We start from the raw sequence: 20,005 nt of genomic DNA, 5'->3' as shown, positions 1-20,005 counted from the left end.
AAAATAAATGAGAAGAAGTTTAAAAAACTTTCAAATTAAAAAGGTTTTGAGTTTTTGACTAAAAGGCTTTTTTGACACGTCAGTTAGAATTTTTTTAAGTTTTTGACTAAAACAATTCATGCGTGAGGTTGGAGTTAATGCCCAACTTGTCCTAGTCGATAAAAAGTACACAATTTTGTACCAAGCGGGTAGGAAATCGAAACAATAGAAACCATCGGATAACTTTTCATGTACCTTTTTTTTGTGTCAGAAGGAAGTTAAAAGCGGTAAGAGAAAAGAACAATCAAAGATGGAAACATTTCCAATGGTCTTGCATTAGTTCTGACTAACTTTCAGTCATATAGATTGTAAAGATCACGTTGTTCATCTCATATAAGTTGTTTCAATATAACAAAATTAAATCTGCACGCCTAGGTGTCATCGCAGTGATGCCATGTCAATAGTATTCAGAAACGTCACCCTTCGATCTGCCGTGTCCATCTTTCCAATCAAGTATAAACACAAAAACAATTATACCATAACAATCTGCAGCACCAATATACCCAAAACAACCCCATCCAAGCACTATAGCACCATGAAAGAAATTCCTAAGACCTGCAAAGTTGCTGTAATTGGAGCAGGAGCAGCCGGGCTTGTAGCTGCCAGAGAACTAGATAGAGAGAACCTTCAAATTGTTGTTTTTGATCAATCTGATAATGTGGGTGGCACCTGGGTGTATGACCCACATGTGGAATCTGATCCCCTGGGCCTCGATCCCAACCGTACAGTGGTACACAGCAGCATGTACTTGTCCCTTCGCACAAATCTGCCACGTGAACTGATGGGATTTCTCGACTACCCATTTAAGGTGGTGGAAGGGAGGGATTGCAGGAGGTTCCCTGGACACAGGGAAGTTGCACTATATTTGGAAGAATTTGCAGCTGAATTTGATTTGTTGAAGTTTATTAGATTTCGAACAAAGGTGGAGTATGTGGGCATGGGTAACAAAGGTCAATGGATTGTGAGGTCTTGTGCAGACAAGACAGACTTAAAAGAAGAATTTTATGATGCTGTAGTTGTGTGCAATGGACATTATACTCAACCCAGAATTGCAGAAATTTCAGGTACTGTAAATATGGATGAAACTTCCACTGGCTAGCAAGCTTTTTATATGGGAATAAACCAGATAAACTGTTATTCTTATTTGTAGAAATTTCTTAGTTCAACGCTATTAGATATTAATAGACATAAGATTTTCAGAGTCCATGAGATTAGGCTAGAAAGTTTTTCTTAAAAACTGTATGCCAATTTTTTCATTAACATAGGTGAGAAAAACAAATATTATGTGGAATTGCAAGAGTAACTCAAATAGTAGTGCCATAGATGTGAAGAGGAGGTGAGCTAGGGTCGCACGGAAATGGTAAGTTAAATTAAAGCAAAATTGAAAATTAAATTTAGAAATTAAAAGTTACAAGAATAAGAAAAGGTTAAATAATTCAAGTTAATATATTGATTTCCTGGTTCCCCTGCTCATCTCATCGATAGCTTTACTTATTGAGCTAATCTTGCAGTTCCTCATAACATTAGTTTTCTTTCATCTGGATGATCACGGAGGGCGATCTGACACGCTCTACAAATGTTTTGGCTATTGGATATTTTGTTTGGAATCAACTGCTCAAAGTATATGAAACCGAATCTATTCCCTTAATGACCTGGATTTCATGATTACCGATTTGCAAGACCCCATCTTTCATCAGTGGTCAATTTGATGCTTATTGCAATAAAAACTATCAGTGTAGAAACATGCACCAGGAGGCAAGTCCATATGCTGTCATGTTAGAGATGTCATCCTGTATTAAGGCAATAGGCCCATGGAGCCACACTACTGCTGAGAAAATTTGGTTGTGGCTTGCAGTTAACTGGTGCTGTGCAAGATGAAATTCATCTCTCTGATCTAGGTTTTTATGATTTTGTATTAAAATTACCTTTAAAACCTTTTCAGGAAAAATAAATCACTATGTATAGATCCATCTCTCTGCTACAGCTTTTTGTGATTTTGCATTGAATCTATCATTAGGAATTTTTCATAAAAAAAGTGACTATGCACAAGTTGCCCTATCTGAGTGGGTGATGGAAATTTGCATCTCTCCATCGCTGCCTTTCAAAGACACTCACCCAAGTCAGCTCCAAATTTTAAGTCGAAGATTCACCTTTTTCCAATTTCACTCTCTCAAAGGTTTCACACAACATCCATGCATTAAAAATAGAACTCCCCCAAACGTGTAATTTGTGGATCCCTTTGGCATGTGGTGATTGTGTTTGTCATGTCTTTAATTACAGATTTGTTGACTTTTACCTATCTTGTAGCATATTCATTCTTGCGTATTTTGGGACACTGTCTCTGATGTGGGTCTTCTTATACTTAATAATCTCTCATATGAATAATGGAATTAGTAAAAAAAAATTGGCTAGTGACATTAGATTTTTGAGATTTTTTCCAAGGTTTCTTATTTTCAAACAGTGTAGATTATATATTGTTAAAGTCAAGAAACCAGGACATCAGATAGGTAAGAAGATTTTTATAGCACTAGTAGACAATAAACCTATATAAAAAGATAGATTGATGAGAAAAGATGATGATTGTGGAAAGGCCCACTAGACATTGAAGTAAAGCCTTTCATAGAGCAAGACTCAAGAAGTTAACTGGTTTCTCTAGATTCCCCCCCTTGATGTTGAATTCCTATATATACAACTTTGTCTTTGAACTTGAATGTATAAGCTTTCGTAGTCCTTTAGTTATGATTTTTGCTAACTATTCTTCTGAGTTACAAAAATGAATTCCAACTTTCTTGTTCTGTACTAACTCTGTTACATAATGGTGTTTCAGTTCTATTTGTTTTGTCCTTACATGAAGTGTGGATTTTTACTTAAATGTATTGCTCCACCATTGTCACAAAATATCATGGTATTCTTTTCCTAAATAATCCATTTTCTTGCTCCTTTTACTGTTCCCTTGCTTTGTTCATTCTTTAATTTTTACTTTACCATTCTATCACTTTCTATTTTCTCTAGGAGTTTTGCATTGTCTATATTTTCTTTGCAACTTATATCTTTATTTTCTCTGTAACTCCACTCTCCCCCTCTCCCTTCCTAATTGTGTTTCAATTTCTTCATCATCCATTTTCGTTACCCACAAGGACACTATCCTATCGAGCATCTACATTTTGTTGTACTTTTTGCTCAACCTCTACTTGCCTAATGACCTCCTCTCCCTTCATTCCTTCTAATTTTTTTTTTCTTATAACAAGCCTTCTCTAAATTTTGCAGATCAGCCTGACATCACCATCTTCATCCATTCCTATGACAATACATTTCTTCTCAAACTTTTCTTTCTTTACTTTATTTGCTTGACATTTTTCTGCTCAGGATTTACAATCTCCTCAACTGCTTTTATCCGTTCTTTCTTTTCAACCACTTTTTACCTCAATATTGATTAAAATGCATTATTAACGAATTCATCATCTTCATTGTTCTCTCTAACTTGACTTCTTGTAAATTATCATATAAAAATTTGATCTAATGTTAGATGTGGAGGATGAGCTTGCATTATTTCCTTATTTTGTGTAGCAACATTGCCTGGATTTGATGCAGGTCGTCAACTTTCAACTTTTTCTTCTTGATTCCAAACTACCTTGATTCACTGTTTCTTTTCCTTTCTTCAAATAATCTGCATAGATGACTTCAACAAATATATCATCTCTTGAAATAATGCTTTTTGTACCTTGAGGGGAATAAAACTTGAAGGCTTTTCTTGTTGCAGTATAACCTGTACTTGTAAATATGCATGTTTCACTCTTTCTTTACATCTAATTTCTGTGTTTTCTTGTCATCTTTGGGAACATAAGCTAAGGAACCAAATACTTTCAAGTCTGCTGCTAAAGGCTCTCTCCCATGCCAAGCTTTGTTGGTGTCCTATTTTTAACTGAAATAGTCGGGTTCCTATTCATGATATAAATAGCAATGTTAGTTGCTCCAACCCAAAATGCTCTGTCTGTACACTTTGCTTCTAGCATTCTTCTTGCTGATTTGATTATTGTTATGTTCTTTCTTTTTGCCATTCTATTTTGTTGCGATGTATAGGGTGCTGTTAACTATCTCTTGATTCTATTCGTTACACAAAATTTATTAATTTCATCTAAACAAAATTCACCTATCTATTCATAAACACTTTGTATCTTCCACTTTCTTTTTCTACTGCAGCTATAAACATTTTGAATGCTTTGAAAACATCATTTTCTTTCCTTAAAAAACTAAACCCATATTTATCTAGTAAAATTATTTAATAAATGTAATCATGCAGTTTTTCATACTTATGCTTGCCTTGTACAGAGGACAGCACAAATCTAAATGAATAAGCTCCAATGGTTGTTTTGCTCTCCATGTATTTTTAGGAAACCTATCTCTGTGGTGCTTTAGTGCACAACTCTTGCACATTTCTGTTAGGAACCGGGAAAGACAACTGAGAGGGGGGGGGGCGAATCAATTGTTAACCAGTTGTCATAAATTATAACCCAAATGCAAATTATTCCAACTTAAACTTAGTGCCGGTATAACTTAATGCATGAAACAGAAAGAGAAACAACATCCACAACACATGACACAGAGATTTATACGTGGAAACCCAGTAAGGGAAAAACCACGGTGGGAAACCTTACCCACAATCAGATGATACTACTGAAGATAGTATGTATATACAAATGGGGTCTGTACATGCAGATAGGCCAACCGCCTAGAGCTCACTGCTCAATCACAAAATAGGAGTCATACTGACTACAATTGGATGGTTAAATCCAATGATAATGTACTGCACAAAATAGCATCTGCAATGCTGGATTCAGTACCGGTTTAAGCTCTGAACATGAGTGCCAATAACCTTCCTTCAACCTTCAAATAATGTCTGCGTGATTCACACAAGGATCTGCTTATCTCTGCTCTTAATATTCATTCATACCTTTTCATCATACCATATCTCACAAATGAGATCTTACAATCATTTATACAAAACCTAAGACCATATGATGAGGTCAGCTCACTAAAGATATTACAATTAAATCAATTACAAGTAAGTCTCAATATGTCGGCTCAATAAAATTACATATTATGCAATCAATAAACCATCTCCATAACGTGCCGTGCTGATCTGGAATCAGACATCACGTAATGGTCCATAACCTAGACCTATCTGCCAGTAAAGGCAAATCTGTCAAGCCGATTAGACCAATAAACAAAACACCAAATCTAAACTTCCAATCCATGTCTTCGACATAACCAAATGATCTCCTGATGATAACAAGTCATCATCACTGCCGGTGAACAATATATTCTGCTGGTGAACAATATACCAGTGACTGTGCATAAGCCAATATCCATGTCGGGATCACAATGTGTCGGTGCAATAGTAAACCAATATAACCATAGTGCCAAATCGACAATGTAGACCTCCAAGAAGACAAGTGTTGACATCAATGACAAAACCAATGCAACACATGACGAAGTCATCCATAATACCAAAATCTCCCCCTTTGGTATTGATGGCAACACTAGATGGAAAAACATCTAAGTGCCAAAAATAGAATGCCAAAAACCAATAGACCAACAATCTCCCAAAGATAGATCAATACAGTTTGTTACAAAACCAAAACCAAAATATATCTCTCCAAAGGAATAATGTTTTTCCATAGATATCTCTCCCCCTTTGACATCAAATGCCAAAGCAGTTAAGAATAAAAACAATCATATAGCTGACTACACCCCCTGAGCAGTAGCTCTCCTCCATCAAAGCCGGAAAAAGATTTTGCTGTTAGTTCCTGCCGGTTTGATGCCAATCTTCATCACTCAAGTCTTTGCCGGTGGGGAAATTACCCCAAGCTACTCTCTGAGATATTCAAATGTTTCCTTAGGCAAAGACTTTGTAAAAATATCTGCAATTTGATCTTTAGTATTCACATAAACCAATCTTACTTCATTTGCTTCAACATTTTCTTTCAGAAAATTATACTTAATAGAAACATGCTTTGTCTTAGAGTGAAATACCAGATTCTTTGATATATCAATTGTTGCTGAATTATCACAATAAATGATGATCGGTTCTTTGCATTTTACCTTTATATCCTTCAACATTTGCTTGATCCATAATACCTGAGTACAATTAGTTGCTGCTGCAACATATTCTGATTCCGCTGTAGATAATGATGTACAAGTCTGCTTCTTAGTTATCCATGAAATCAATCTTCTGCCAAGAAAGAATGCACCGCCAGTGGTACTCTTTCTGTCATCTACATCTCCTGCCCAATTTGTGTTTGTATATGCACATAAATCAAAATTGTCATCTTTAGGATACCATAAACCAAGATTTGCTGTGCCTTGTAGGTACCGGAAAATCCTTTTAACTGCTGATTCATGATTTTCTTTAGGATTGCTTTGAAATCTAGATACAATACATATTGCATTCATTATATCAGGTCTTGTTTGTGTCAAATACAGTAAACCTCCAATCATAGATTTGTACCTTGTCGGATTAATAGGAGCTGAATCATCCTTCAATGTCAATTTATCAGTTGTAGTCATATGAGTACTTATTGGTTTAGAGTTTTCCATACCAAATTTCTTCAAAAGTTCCTTCAAGTACTTTGTTTGACATATGAATATACCTTTATTAGTTTGTGAAATCTGCAAACCTAGAAAGAATTTTATCTCTCGAATCATAGACATTTCAAATTCTTCTTGCATCTTATTAGCAAAGTCTTTACATAACTCTTCTTCACCTCCAAAAATGATATCATCTACAAAAACTTCAATAACCAAAATATCATCATTGGTAACTTTGTAATACAAATTGCTGTCAGCATTACCTTTTTTGTAACCAGGCTTCAAAAGATATTTATCCAATCTAGCATACCAAGCTCTGGGAGCTTGCTTAAATCCATATAAAGTTTTCCTTAACTTGCAAACCATATTCTTATCTTTTGTCAAAGAAAATCCATCAGGTTGTTCAATGTAAACTTCCTCTTCAAGATCTCCATTCAAAAATGCACATTTTATATCCATCTGATAAACTTTATAGTTCTCATAAGCTGCAAATGCAAGAAATAGTCTAACTGCCTCAATTCTGGCTACCGGTGCAAAGGTTTTATTATAATCTATTCCTTCTTTCTGTGAATAACCTTTACAAACTAATCTTGCTTTGTTCCTGATTATTTCACCATCTTCATTAAGTTTATTTCTGAATATCCATTTAGTTCCAATTACATTTTTGTCTTTAGGCCGGGGAACCAATGTCCAAGTATTATTCTTTCAATTTGTTCTAATTCATCTTCCATTGCTTTTATCCAATATTTATCTTCACATGCTTCAATAACAGATGCTGGTTCAATTTGAGAAATTAAACATACCTCATCATTTGTCAGTCTTCCTCTAGTCATAACACCTTGATTCTTGTTTCCAATTATCTGATTCTCTAAATGATTCAATCTTACATACCTGGGTTTGTTCTGATTTACATTCACAGACTGTTGTTCTTCAGTCACAGTTGAGTTCTCTGATGATGCCGGAGTGACTGGATCTACATTTTGTACCGGTGCAATCTGTGCCGGTTCATTTATAATCATTTCTATTGCCGGTTCTACAGATCTTGATTCTCCAAAATGTTCGTCTATCTTCACATTAGTACTCTCAATGATTTTCTACAATCTTTTATTATAGCATCTATATGTCTTACTTCTAGATGAATAACCAAGAAATACTCCTTCATCACTTCTAGGATCAAATTTGCCAACATACTCATCTCTTCTAATATAACATTTGCTTCCAAATATTCTGAAGTATTTAAGAGTAGGAATATGACCAAACCATAGTTCATAAGGGGTCTTACCCGTTTCACTTTTGATGTGAACTCTGTTGAAAGTATAAACCGCTGTATTCACTGCTTCTCTCCAGTACACATGAGGTAAATTTGCTTCCATCAATATGGTTCTTGCTGCATCCAGAATAGTTCTGTTCTTCCTTTCCACAACTCCATTCTGCTGGGGTGTCCGGGGTGTTGATAGTTGTCTTTTAATTCCATTCACTTCACAAAATGCATTAAATTCTCTAGATGTAAATTCTCCTCCTTGATCTGATCTCAAACATTTGATTTTCTTGCCGGTTTCATTCTCTACCATTGCCTTGAATATCTTGAATCTTCCAAAAGCTTCTGATTTCTCCTTGAGAAAAGTAACCCAACACATTCTAGAAAAATCATCAATTATTAGCATAAAGTATCTATCACCTTGTAGACTTCTTTTTCTTGCTGGACCACATAAATTAGTATGAATTAAATCAAGAGTATTATTGGATTTATCAGTTTGCTCTTAAAAGTTGTTCTAACTTGCTTTCCCATTTGACATTCCTTACATACCAGATTATGAGGTTTCACAATCTTAGGTAAATCCCTTACTGCCTTAATTGAACTGATCTTTATAATGCAATCAAAATTCACATGACAGAGTCTTTTATGCCATAACCAACTTTCATCAATGCGTGCAATCAAGCATGTCTTATCACTTGTATTCAAATGAAAGATATTACCTTTAGTCTGATTACCGGTTGCAATCTCCAATCTAGTTCGGTTTATGATTTTGCATTTTCCATTCTTGAATTGTAACTGAAATCCTTTTTCCACTAACTGACCAACACTCAAAAGATTATGCTTCAAACCTTCTACATAATAAACATTGCCAGTATTATGCTTACCATCCAAAGATATAGTGCCTTTTCGTTTGATTAAACAAGCTTTATCATCTCCAAACCTTACTAGACCTCCATGAATTTCCTGAAATGATATGAATTTGCTTTTATCTCTAGTCATATGATGCGAGCATCCACTATCTATAATCCATTCATCCTTTTCATCAATTTTTGCTGCAAGTGCTTGCTCTACCGGTTTGACAATAGGTGCCGGTGAATCTTCCTTTAATGCGAGAAATGCCCATCCACTATCTGCTGGATCTTCATCTGAGTCATCTGTAACACATTCATCTGCATAGTAACATGACTTATCTTTGTTTTTCTTAAATCTGTATCTTTGATATTCAGGGTTAGATTTATATGTTCTTCTTGCTTCCTCCCTTAGTCTTGCATGTCTATCAGGACACCTAGAAGCCATATGACTAACTTTATTGCAATTAAAACATTTGAAAGGTGATTTACCTTCATACTTACTTCCTGCTGGACCTTTAGGTATATTCCTTGCGAATAGTGCTTCAAGTTCTTCATTTTCTCTCCTCATATCTTCAAGTTCTCTTGCATAAAGTGCTTTCCAATCAGTTTTTTCAGATGATGATGATGATGCTAATGATGCTGATGCTTTAAAAGCTAAATCAGTTTTGACTGGAGCAACAAGACCAAACTCTTCAAGTTCAAATGCTGAAAGTTTTCCAACCAAAGTATCTCTAGAAACTGATGTATTAGACATTGTTCTCAATTCATTAATAGCAGTTACTTTCATTTTGTAATCCGGTGGCAATGCTCTCAAAACTTTAGAAACAATTTCATCTTCACTTAAAGTGCCTCCACAACATTGTATTCCTAAAAAAATTTCATTAACTCTTTCCATAAATGCAGAAATTCTTTCATCTTCTTCCATTTTTAAATTTTCATACCTGACCTGGTAACATTCCAGTTTTGCAATTTTGACAGTGGTATCTCCTTCATTCAATGTTTCTAGTTTATCCCAAATAGCTTTAGCAGTAGATCGATCTGATAATCCCATGATTTGCTGATCTGATAATGCGCTCATAAGTGCTTCTCTTGCTTTGCAATCATTCTCTTGATCTTTACCCAAAGTCGGTGGATTAGGTTGATTCGGAGTAGGACCAACATAGCCATTTTTTATAACATCCCATATATCTCTTCCAATGCAGTTCAGATGTGTTTCCATTCTGATCTTCCATATACCATAGTTAGTTCCATCAAGTTTCGAACTGTCCTTCCTGAAAATATTTGTTGCCATAGGATCTCCTCAAGCTGTTAAGCTTCTGCAAAAAGAGGACTTAGCTTTGATACCAATTGTTAGGAATTGGGAAGGACAATTGAGAGGGGGGGGGGGGTGAATCAGTTGTTAACCAGTTGTCATAAATTATAACCCAAATGCAAATTATTCCAACTTAAACTTAGTGCCGGTAAACTAAAGTTAAATGTTGGTAAAACAAATTAACAGTTATAGCAGTGCCGGTATAACTTAATGCATGAAACAGAAAGAGAAACAACATCCACATCACATGACACAAAGATTTATACGTGGAAACCCGGTAAGGGAAAAACCATGGTGGGAAACCTTACCCACAATCAGATGATACTATTGCAGATAGTATGTGTATACAAATGGGGTCTGCACATGCAGAAAGGCCAACCGCCTAGAGCTCACTGCTCAATCACAAAATAGGAGTCACATTGACTACAATTGGATGGTTAAATCCAATGATAATGTACTGCTCAAAATAGCATCTGCAATGCTAGATTCAGTACCGGTTTAAGCTCTGAACATGAGTGCCAATAACCTTCCTTCAACCTTCAAATAATGTTTGCGTGATTGGCACAAGGATCTTCTTATCTCTGCTCTTAATATTCACTCATACCTTTCCATCATACCATATCTCACAAATGAGATCTTACAATCATTTATACAAAACCTAAGACCATATGATGAGGTCGGCTCACTAAAGATATTACAATTATATCAATTACAAATAAGTCTCAATATGTCGGCTCAATACAATTACATATTATCCAATCAATAAACCATCTCCATAACGTGTCGTGCTGATCTGGAATCAAACATCACGTACAGGTCCATAACCTAGACCTATCTGCCGGTAAAGGCAAATCTGTCAAGCCGATTAGACCAATAAACAAAACACCAAATCCAAACTTCCAATCCATGTCTTCGACATAACCAAATGATCTCCTGATGATAACAAGTCATCATCACTGCCAGTGAACAATATATTCTGCTGGTGAACAATATACCGGTGATTGTGCATAAGCCAATATCCATGCCGAGATCACAATGTGCCGGTGCAACAGTAAACCAATATAACCATAGTGCCAAATCAACAATGTAGACTTCCAAGAAGACAAGTGTTGACATCAATGACAAAACCAATGCAACACATGACGAAGTCATCCATAATACTAACAATTTCCTTCCCTCTTGTTTGAATCTTTGGTAATCCATGAACTATATTTCTTTGATACAACATATACAATCCCTGAAATTAAGGTGTCCATGTCTTTGGTGTCCCGTGCAATAACCAACTTGCATTCTCAATAGTGGCATAACAAACATTTGTTTCACTTGCTTGAATTCTCATTGGAAACATTTAGTTCTTTGTCATTGTTGACCGGAAAACAGGCTATAGACACCATATTGGAAACACCAGAAGGAAATCCGGTAAACATGGTTCCGGGATAAACAAACTAAGAAAGAGATTAGTTAGGAAGCTACTATCAAAGGGCTGCGACCCTAAGGAGAAATATGAGTATAAGATAGGCTAGATAGTCATGTGGTGAGTAAGACTAAGATAGAAAGTAGAAGAGACTTGATAGAGGAGATACAAGGGATGTATATTACGGATTGAGATATTAATACAAAGAATCTATCTTGCTGCTCTAATAACTGGATCCGAAATTCATCTAATTAAATCACCTCGATAGGACCGTCTCTGGGATTAAAGACTACAGCTAGTAGAAATCCTTTGGAACAAAACTCTGGACTTCCTTCAAATTTCTTGCTAACATTGGTTCCATTGCTGGGACCTTGGTTAGGTTTTGCTGGGGTTATTTCCGGGAACAAATTTTAATTTTCAGTTAACATTGGATCAGAAGAAGAACAGAGAATGAAAATAAACTGGTAAAACTCTAACTTCTTTATGTCTACCCTATGAGAGAGGATTAGGCGCCAAGGGGATGGGGGATGGAAAGGGGGAAAGTGTCTAGAACAGAATGAAGGGACGTGACTATTGAGGAAAACCAATTGGATAACCACCATGGGATGCAATATAGGCATAATGGAAGAACAAATCATGAACACCCATGGAAAAAAGAGACTAAGAATTCAAGAGAAATCAAGGAGCAACCAAAGACAAGGAGAGTAGACATAATGGCCAACCCAAATGGAGAAGAAAGAAGACTAAGAAAAATAATGGAAAGAGAAGAGAGACAAAAGAAAAGAGAAGAGTGTGCCAATAAGGGTGCTGTTGAGCGTGCCTAGGTGGGAGCAGCTAGAATACAAAGAGGGAAAAGAAACATAGACCGAAAGAGAGAACTTTGGAAGATATTAATTCCAAATTTGACGAAATGCAAGAAATGGTGATTGAGATGAAAACAACAATTGAAGTATTTGATAAAAAGATGTTAACAGGTTCTAGTAGTAGCAATATGGCTCCTACTTCTTGATGTATTTTTTAAGCACATGCGAACACAAAATAAAATACCATAAGTATCTTATCCTCTCTTGAACAAAATATTTTGGATGCTGAAGATTTGCTTAAGGTTCACCCAAAAAAAAACTCCAAGGTTTTGTATGTAGGGTCACTACGTGTGGATAAGCCTAGTTGGTCGTTGTGATTACTGTTTCATCAAAGGGCATTTATGGTTCGAAAAGATTCAACAATTGACTGGTGAATGGTATGCAATGAGGTTATTTCCTAAGGCTACTAAAACAAAAAGGGCAAAAGATGAGGGTTTAGAGGGAATTCTAAGCTACTCTAGCATGAATGAATGAGGAAATGACACAAGTGAAACTCAACTAGTCATATCATCGCCATACATAAACAACTCCACTTGAACTAGTGCAATCTTCTCTGAATGTTTGAAGATTTTCAAATCCTTGCCAACTATAGACACCATCAATTGAATGCATATCAATGATTGAGCAATAATTGAACTTAAACACTTTCAAATGTTCCAGTTGACCACACAAGGCTTGCTTACAATCAACAAGAAAGCCAGTGGTATGGATAACGAGCTTCACAATATATCAAATACAACATTCCATCATATGATCTAATATTTGAACTATCATCGAAAGATTGACTTGAGAAAATGAAAGAACCATGCAACAAGCTTTAAGGATTGAACAAAAACACCATAACTTCAATGTTTCATTTATCAAAAAGGCCAAACAACAACAATTCTTTGAATCCTTCTCTTGCCACTATTACTCTCTTTACTACAAGATCACTATTTAACATTCACTATTAGCTATTAACTATTGTCTATTAACTGTTGGACATAATGGATCACTGAGAGGGGGGGTAAATCAGTGATTTAAACACTTTTTCTTAATCAGGGATATACCGATACAATATAAAACAAACAGAGTGCTGATCGGTAAACCAAACAATGCAAACTAAGTGTGTGAAAGGATTTGCTATAACATCAATATAACACATACACAAGAATGCATCACATAACACCAAATATATGAGGAAAACTCAATGTGGGAAAAACCTCGGTGAGAATAGTTGCTAGAGATCTTCTGCTCCAATCCAGCTTCACAATGAAAATGATCTGATTACAATTTTAAGGAACCAACCCAAGGAGCACCAACTCCTGATTTATGAGCACTGACTCAAAGGAGCACCAACCCCTGAACAATTTATAGGCTACAACCTAAAGGAGCTACAACCCCTGCACTAAGCATCTACTTAGTGAAGACAATATGAAAATTCAAAATACATAAATAAATTCCTTGTTGCAAATAGAGTTTTGCAACCCTCCAATACTCTACTCTATCGGTTTCAATCTTATTGGTCTGTAAAACCTTCACACACACTGCAACACTGCCTTTATGCTGGTTCTAACTCTGTTGAAACTTCTCTCCCTCTGACTGCTGGATTCACTTCACACTTCCCCACAGTTCGCAGGGTTCTGTCTCTGCCGGTTTTTTCTCTGTCGGTTCACACACTCTTTACCGGTTTCTCCTTCAACACACAGTCACTTATGATTTTTCTTGTTTTTCACTCAAACAATCTTTTCTATCTCACTTTCATTTACTGACATTATCAGATATCATTTTTCAGCAGCAGCTTCATCGATTTAGACTTGTATATTTGTAAGCAAGTCTTCTCGCCAAAAAACAATTCAAACTTCAGGCAGTTAGGGTTTCTTTCATTCAATCAAATTCGTATCCAATCTGATTCGATCTTCCTTGGATCGTTCACCTACTTTGGGGAGATGCATCTTTACACGTTTTTATTCATCCAATGCATGTTTTCTAAAAATAACAAACTTCACCCTGCTTTACGGCCTTGATCTTTGTCGACCTCATTTCACCCAGGCTGTTTCTAACTGAAGGTCAATCTGCATTCGAATTTCGTGCGTCGATCATAGTGCCAACAACTGCTTGATCATTCTCTGTCGTCCATTTTTCCTCGAGCCGCATCAGTCAGATATCATCCCGTGATTTGTGGTTTTATCATTTAATGACCACCAACTGCACGGACAACCATGTCGATGAACATTTCATCGACCTCTACATGTTTACCACCTCAGCTCCACTGAGGACACATCGGCATATATTCAACTCACCGACATAGGGTCTGTTCAAACTTGAACAACCGACAAACCCTTCTACCGGTAGAACCTTACCAGTATGACCAACACACGGATCAATAACTCTTACCGGCAACACATCATCCTGACAATTCATCTTGCCTTTCGGTATGACTTCATGTCATTCTTCCTGTTCAGCTCACTGGATGTTGTTGTGATTCATCAACATTCCGCCTCTTCATCACAAACAAACAGCCAACCTTCATACCGGTTTATGCCTTACCGGTTATAACTCAAGCATGCCAACTCACTCCTGCATCGCACCTCATATTGGTGGTATCATCTGTCAACTCATAACATACTTCTCTTCTTTATGTCGGTTCAATCTTCCTCATACCGGTAACTTGCAATACCGGTTGACATCAATGACAACTCAATGCCAACAATCTCCCCCTTTGGCATTGATGTCAACACTTTCTGTTTCGGTTTTTCTCCCCCTTTGACAACAATGGCAAAGGGAACCTTAGTCTAACACCAATCATACTACCAGAGTCTAACCATAATCTCTCCCTTTGTCTTTAACCGGTAGGACACATTCTCCCTCTGTGTCCATGCTTCATGATTCAAGAGTCATAAGATAGTAACAATTGTTGACTCCCCCTGAACCATACATCTCCCTACACATTTAAGTGATGTCGGATGGTGGGACAACTCCCATCTTTTGTTTCAAGTACTCAAATGTGCCCAAAAGAAGTGGCTTGGTAAATATGTCAGCAATCTTCTCACCGGTTGGAACATATTCTACTATGACCTCCTTGTCTGCTACCTTCTCTCTCAAGAAGTGATACTTGATTGCAATGTGTTTTGTTCTTGAGTGCATTACTGGATTCACTTCACACTTCCCCACACTTTGCAGGGTTCTGTCTTTGTCGGTTTGTTCTCTGCCGATTCACACACACTTTACTGGTTTCTCCTTCAACACACAATCACTTATGATTTTTCTTGTTTTTCACCCAAACAATCTTTTCTATCTCACTTTCATTTACTAGCATCATCACATATAATTTTCAGCAACAACTTCATCGATTTAGACTTGTATATTTGTAAGCAAGTCTTCCCGCCAAAAAACAATTCAAACCATAGGTGGTTAGGGTTTCTTTCCTTTAATCAAATCCGTATCCAATCCGATTCACTTCACCCTGCTTTACGACCTTGATCTTTGTCGACCTCATTTCACCCAGGTTGTTTCTAACTGAAGGTCAATTTGCATTTGAATTTCGTGCGTTGATCACAGTGCCAACAACTGCCTGATCATTCTCTATCGTCCATTCTTCCTCGAGCCGCATTAGTCAGATATCATCCCGTGATTTGTGGTTTTATCATTTAATGACCACCAACTGCACAGACAACCATGTCGATGAGCATTTCATCGACCTCTGCATGTTTACCACCTCAGCTCCGTGAAGGACACATTAGCATATATCCAACTCACCGTCATAGGGTCGGTTCAAACTTGAACAATCGACAAACCCTTTTAGCGGTAGAACCTTACCGGTATGACCAACACACGGATCAATCACTCTTATCGGCAACACATCATCCTAACAATTCATCTTGCCTTCGGTATGACTTCATGTCATTCTTCCTGTTCAGCTCACCGGGTGTTGTTGTGATTCATCAACATTCTTCCTCTTAATCACAAACAAACAGCCAGCCTTCATACCGGTTTATGCCTTACCGGTTATAACTCAAGCATGCCAACTCACTCCTGCATCTCACCTCATACTAGTGGTATCATCTGTCAACACATAACATACTTCTCTTCTTTATGCCGGTTCAATCTTCTTCATACCGGTAACCTGCAATACCGGTTGACATCAATGACAACTCAATGCCAACAACTATTAACTATTAACCTTTACAAATGAAAAGAGTGGAGCTTATATAGAGCTTCCAAATACAATGAAGGGCCGAGATCAAATGGAGATCAAGGGCCAAGATTTTGCCACCTAAACCCTAATTAAGGTTTGACATAAATGAAAACCCTATTTGGATAATTATTGCCATGAATCCACCAATGAGAAGGTAACACATTTTGACACGGAAATCGAGGAAGCATCCTCCAATAGGAAAGCGACATGCCAAATGAGATCATAACAAACTTTCTTCTAGAATTTTGTTTCCTTTTTTCTTCTCCTTTCTAGCATATTCAATGAATCTGGACGCCATGCTTTCAATTTTAGAAATTGGAATCTCAAGTAGATTCTTCATACGTTCCTCTAGGTGAATCACCTCATCAAAGGTTGTAAGAAGTGCGACCTCCCATCCATGCTCAAGTTCTTTTGTCTTATCAATATGAAACATAGTGGTATGCATAAGATCTAATTGTTGGTCTTTTATCGGTCCACCTTCTCCTTGAAAGATAACCTTTATCCTGCTTTCTAGTTCTTGAATGTCCACATCTGTTTCAATTTCCGTCCTTTTGTCAAGAATGATACATATCACCTCAATTATCTTGTCATGAATAGGATGAATAGTGTCTTCCACTTGACTACATCTATTACTCACATCTTCGAAAAGGTGTTTCTTCATTTGAAGCAAAGTTGACCAGTGTAACAAATTAGGAGTTGGTTCTTTCCTAATTATCCCTTCTTGTGCTAGCATCTGTCTAAGTGCTTTCCTTATTTTTTGCAAAATTGGAATGGTGATGTTCTTAGCATGGGCGAAAGCATTAACTGTCACCATGAGGTTATGAACTATCTCAAAAACTTGAATGACTCTACCAAGTATTTTCATCATATTTCTTACAAACTCATTAGCCATTGTGAAGGATTTGCTAATCCATGCCTCTAGAAGTTGTGCTGAATTTCTCATTTTCTCCATGTGATCAATTGATTCTGCGGGAAGCAAGGGAGGTGGTGTGGTTGCCAGACTTTGATGTCTCAGACTTTGATGTCTCAAAGGCTGCTGAAACTGCTTAACATAGCTCCTCCATGCATGTACTTCCTTTTCTAATCTTTTGTTCTTCTCTATTTTAGCCTTTAGCTTCTCATTTACTGCCTTCACTGATTCGGTTCCTTCTTCCATAGCTTGCTCAGAAGTGAGTGGTCCTAGGTCGAATGTCTCCAAATCATATTCTTCTGCCATGATCTCATCCTCATATTTATCTACAACGGGAGTGGCAATCTCTATCTTTCTAGAACTTGTATCATCCCTTATTATCTTAGACATCCTTGAAGCTTTCTTTCTCTCGATGTGTTCCTGAGATCCATTTAGAAGACTTTCTAAATCAAATGCTTGTTCTTCTTCTTCCTCTATCACTTCTCTCGTGAGTCTTTCTTTGAGCCATTCAGGAATAGAGGATCTTCCTTCGTTTACTTGTACTTCTTCGAGCAATAATTCATTCCTGGGAGGGGAAGTTGCTTCATTATTATCTCCTTGTTCTTCATCTTCACAAATTTGTATATGAAGGGCTGGATGTGATGACTCTTGAGGTACTCTTACTTTATCTTGCTTATCATTCCTGTCATTTTGAATTGTAGACTCCATTGATTCATCAACTTCGTGGACCATGCCTTCATTTCTTCTTTGATCTTCGCCTTGACTTTCTGTCTCATGTCTAGAGGAAGCACTAGGAGGCTGATCAAGATTTATCTTTTGCTTCTTCTTGGCAGTCTCCTTCTTTCCTTGTTCATTCTTTCTCTTTGATCCTTTTGAGTGAGAAGTATTCTCACTTACACTCGCTCTTTCCTCTTCTTCCGTCCTTGTCTCTAGATTGAATGTCATGATCACATCTTGCTCCTTCAGTTTCTGATGTTGAATATCTACCCATCTTCGTGTGCAAGTCAAAACAGGATCCATCAATTCTCTTAAATCTGTGACTTCCTTTTCATCCCAATTGATTTTTATTCCTTTGTCTTCTTTCTCATAGGTAGATTGGATGTATCGACCACTATTTTGTGCTTGATCTGCCACTCTATGGATCTTGCATTTTCTAATGAGATCAAGAGGCATCTGGGAGTGCATTTTCTTCTTTATCTCAAAATCATCTTGTGCATTCATCCAAAAGTCTTCTACTTGAGAGTTGAGACACATGCCTATACTTCCTTCCAGCCATTTCTTCTACATTACCATGAGGATCAAAGTTATCTCTAGAAGCAAATGGTGTAGACAAATAGAGATATAACTCTGGCTCGACACTTTCAGCTATTTGAAGTGAAGGGCAAACTTCTACTGAATTCCCCAGTGTGATGGAATTAGTGATGACCGCTCCATGTTTGTACCTCAAGGATTTAGTACATGCTAACAATTGCCTTGCCACCTCAAGAAGTACTATCCTGTTGATAGGATAATGTGGCAACATACAAGGAGGAGGACACCCTTGGATCCTTATATACGTGAATTTGGGAAATTGAATAAACCATGCCCCATATTGTTTGACTAGGTCTTGTGCATCTTGAGACAATCTTTGATGAATCCCGCCCTGTAGAGTCCTGGTGATGTGCATCGTGAAAGTATCATTGACCAACCTATAGTGTTGCTTAGGTGGGTGGTGCAATATCTCATAAGAATCACAACCCCTTATTTCTCCGGGCCCTCTTCCAACTCAACCTCTATGTGGTAGCCCGCATATTCATAACTCCTTGCTAGAGAATATATGATATATGAGTTCATGTGAAATGACTTGGTCGGAATCAACCTTCTCAATTGTACATCTAGGCAATTACTAATGATCCTTGCCCAATTGATCATTCCTTTCCCTTGAATAATGATTTGAATGAAAAAGAACATCCACTTGTCAAAGCAAAAGGCTTGAGGAGCTCCTACAACTCGACCAAGCAAGGTGATCAAATCTCTAAATTCTTCTTGAAAATCAATTTGATGTGGCCCATTAGGAATCTTGTTAAGACGGGGTCTACTCTTTTGCAACCAATCCCTATTGATGATTGATAGGCATGCATCAGGATCATCCTCATAAATTGATTTGGCTCCTTCTAGGCTCCTATAGATCATATCTCTCTGTTCTGGTAGATGGAAGGCTTCACTTATGGCTCTCTCTGATAGGCATGCAAGAACAGTTCCATCCTCTGCTACAATCGTCCTTGAGTGTGAATCATAATGCTTGGCACACTGTTGATGTGTCTGAAATCGCATTACTACGGTTCCATCCGGCCAACGCAGAATAGAATACTAAGAATCCTATCCTCTCTTGAAATAAGGAAATCCCTAGTGTTGTTTTTAATTGATCACTGGGGATTACCTCAATGTTTTGATTGTCAGGTCTTGATTGCAGGATAACTTAGTGGTTTGATGTGTTTTGCTGGAAATACAAAGGGGACTTAAGGTTAGATGAATAGCTTCGAGTGAGTTCCCTAAAGCTTAATAGTCCTATATCAGTTGATTTCACTTGGGTTGATACTATCTCAACTTGACT

At 37.1% G+C, this 20,005-nt stretch overlaps 1 protein-coding gene across 1 annotated transcript in view; it reads left to right on the top strand.

Moving 5' to 3' along the window:
• The first annotated feature begins 295 nt into the window (after window positions 1-295).
• Window positions 296-20,005, top strand: part of LOC131075789 (flavin-containing monooxygenase FMO GS-OX-like 4) — a 70,984-nt gene continuing 51,274 nt past the window's right edge. Inside the window, exon 1 of the mRNA XM_058012675.2 lies at window positions 296-1,103. Coding sequence (XP_057868658.2) covers window positions 434-1,103 — 670 coding nt within the window. The 5' untranslated portion in view covers window positions 296-433. The remainder of the gene's footprint in view (window positions 1,104-20,005) is intronic.

This window comes from Cryptomeria japonica, chromosome 3 (genome assembly GCF_030272615.1).
Source record: "Cryptomeria japonica chromosome 3, Sugi_1.0, whole genome shotgun sequence".
Classification (NCBI taxonomy): Eukaryota; Viridiplantae; Streptophyta; class Pinopsida; order Cupressales; family Cupressaceae; genus Cryptomeria; species Cryptomeria japonica.
This window is presented reverse-complemented; position numbering and strand designations above follow the sequence as displayed.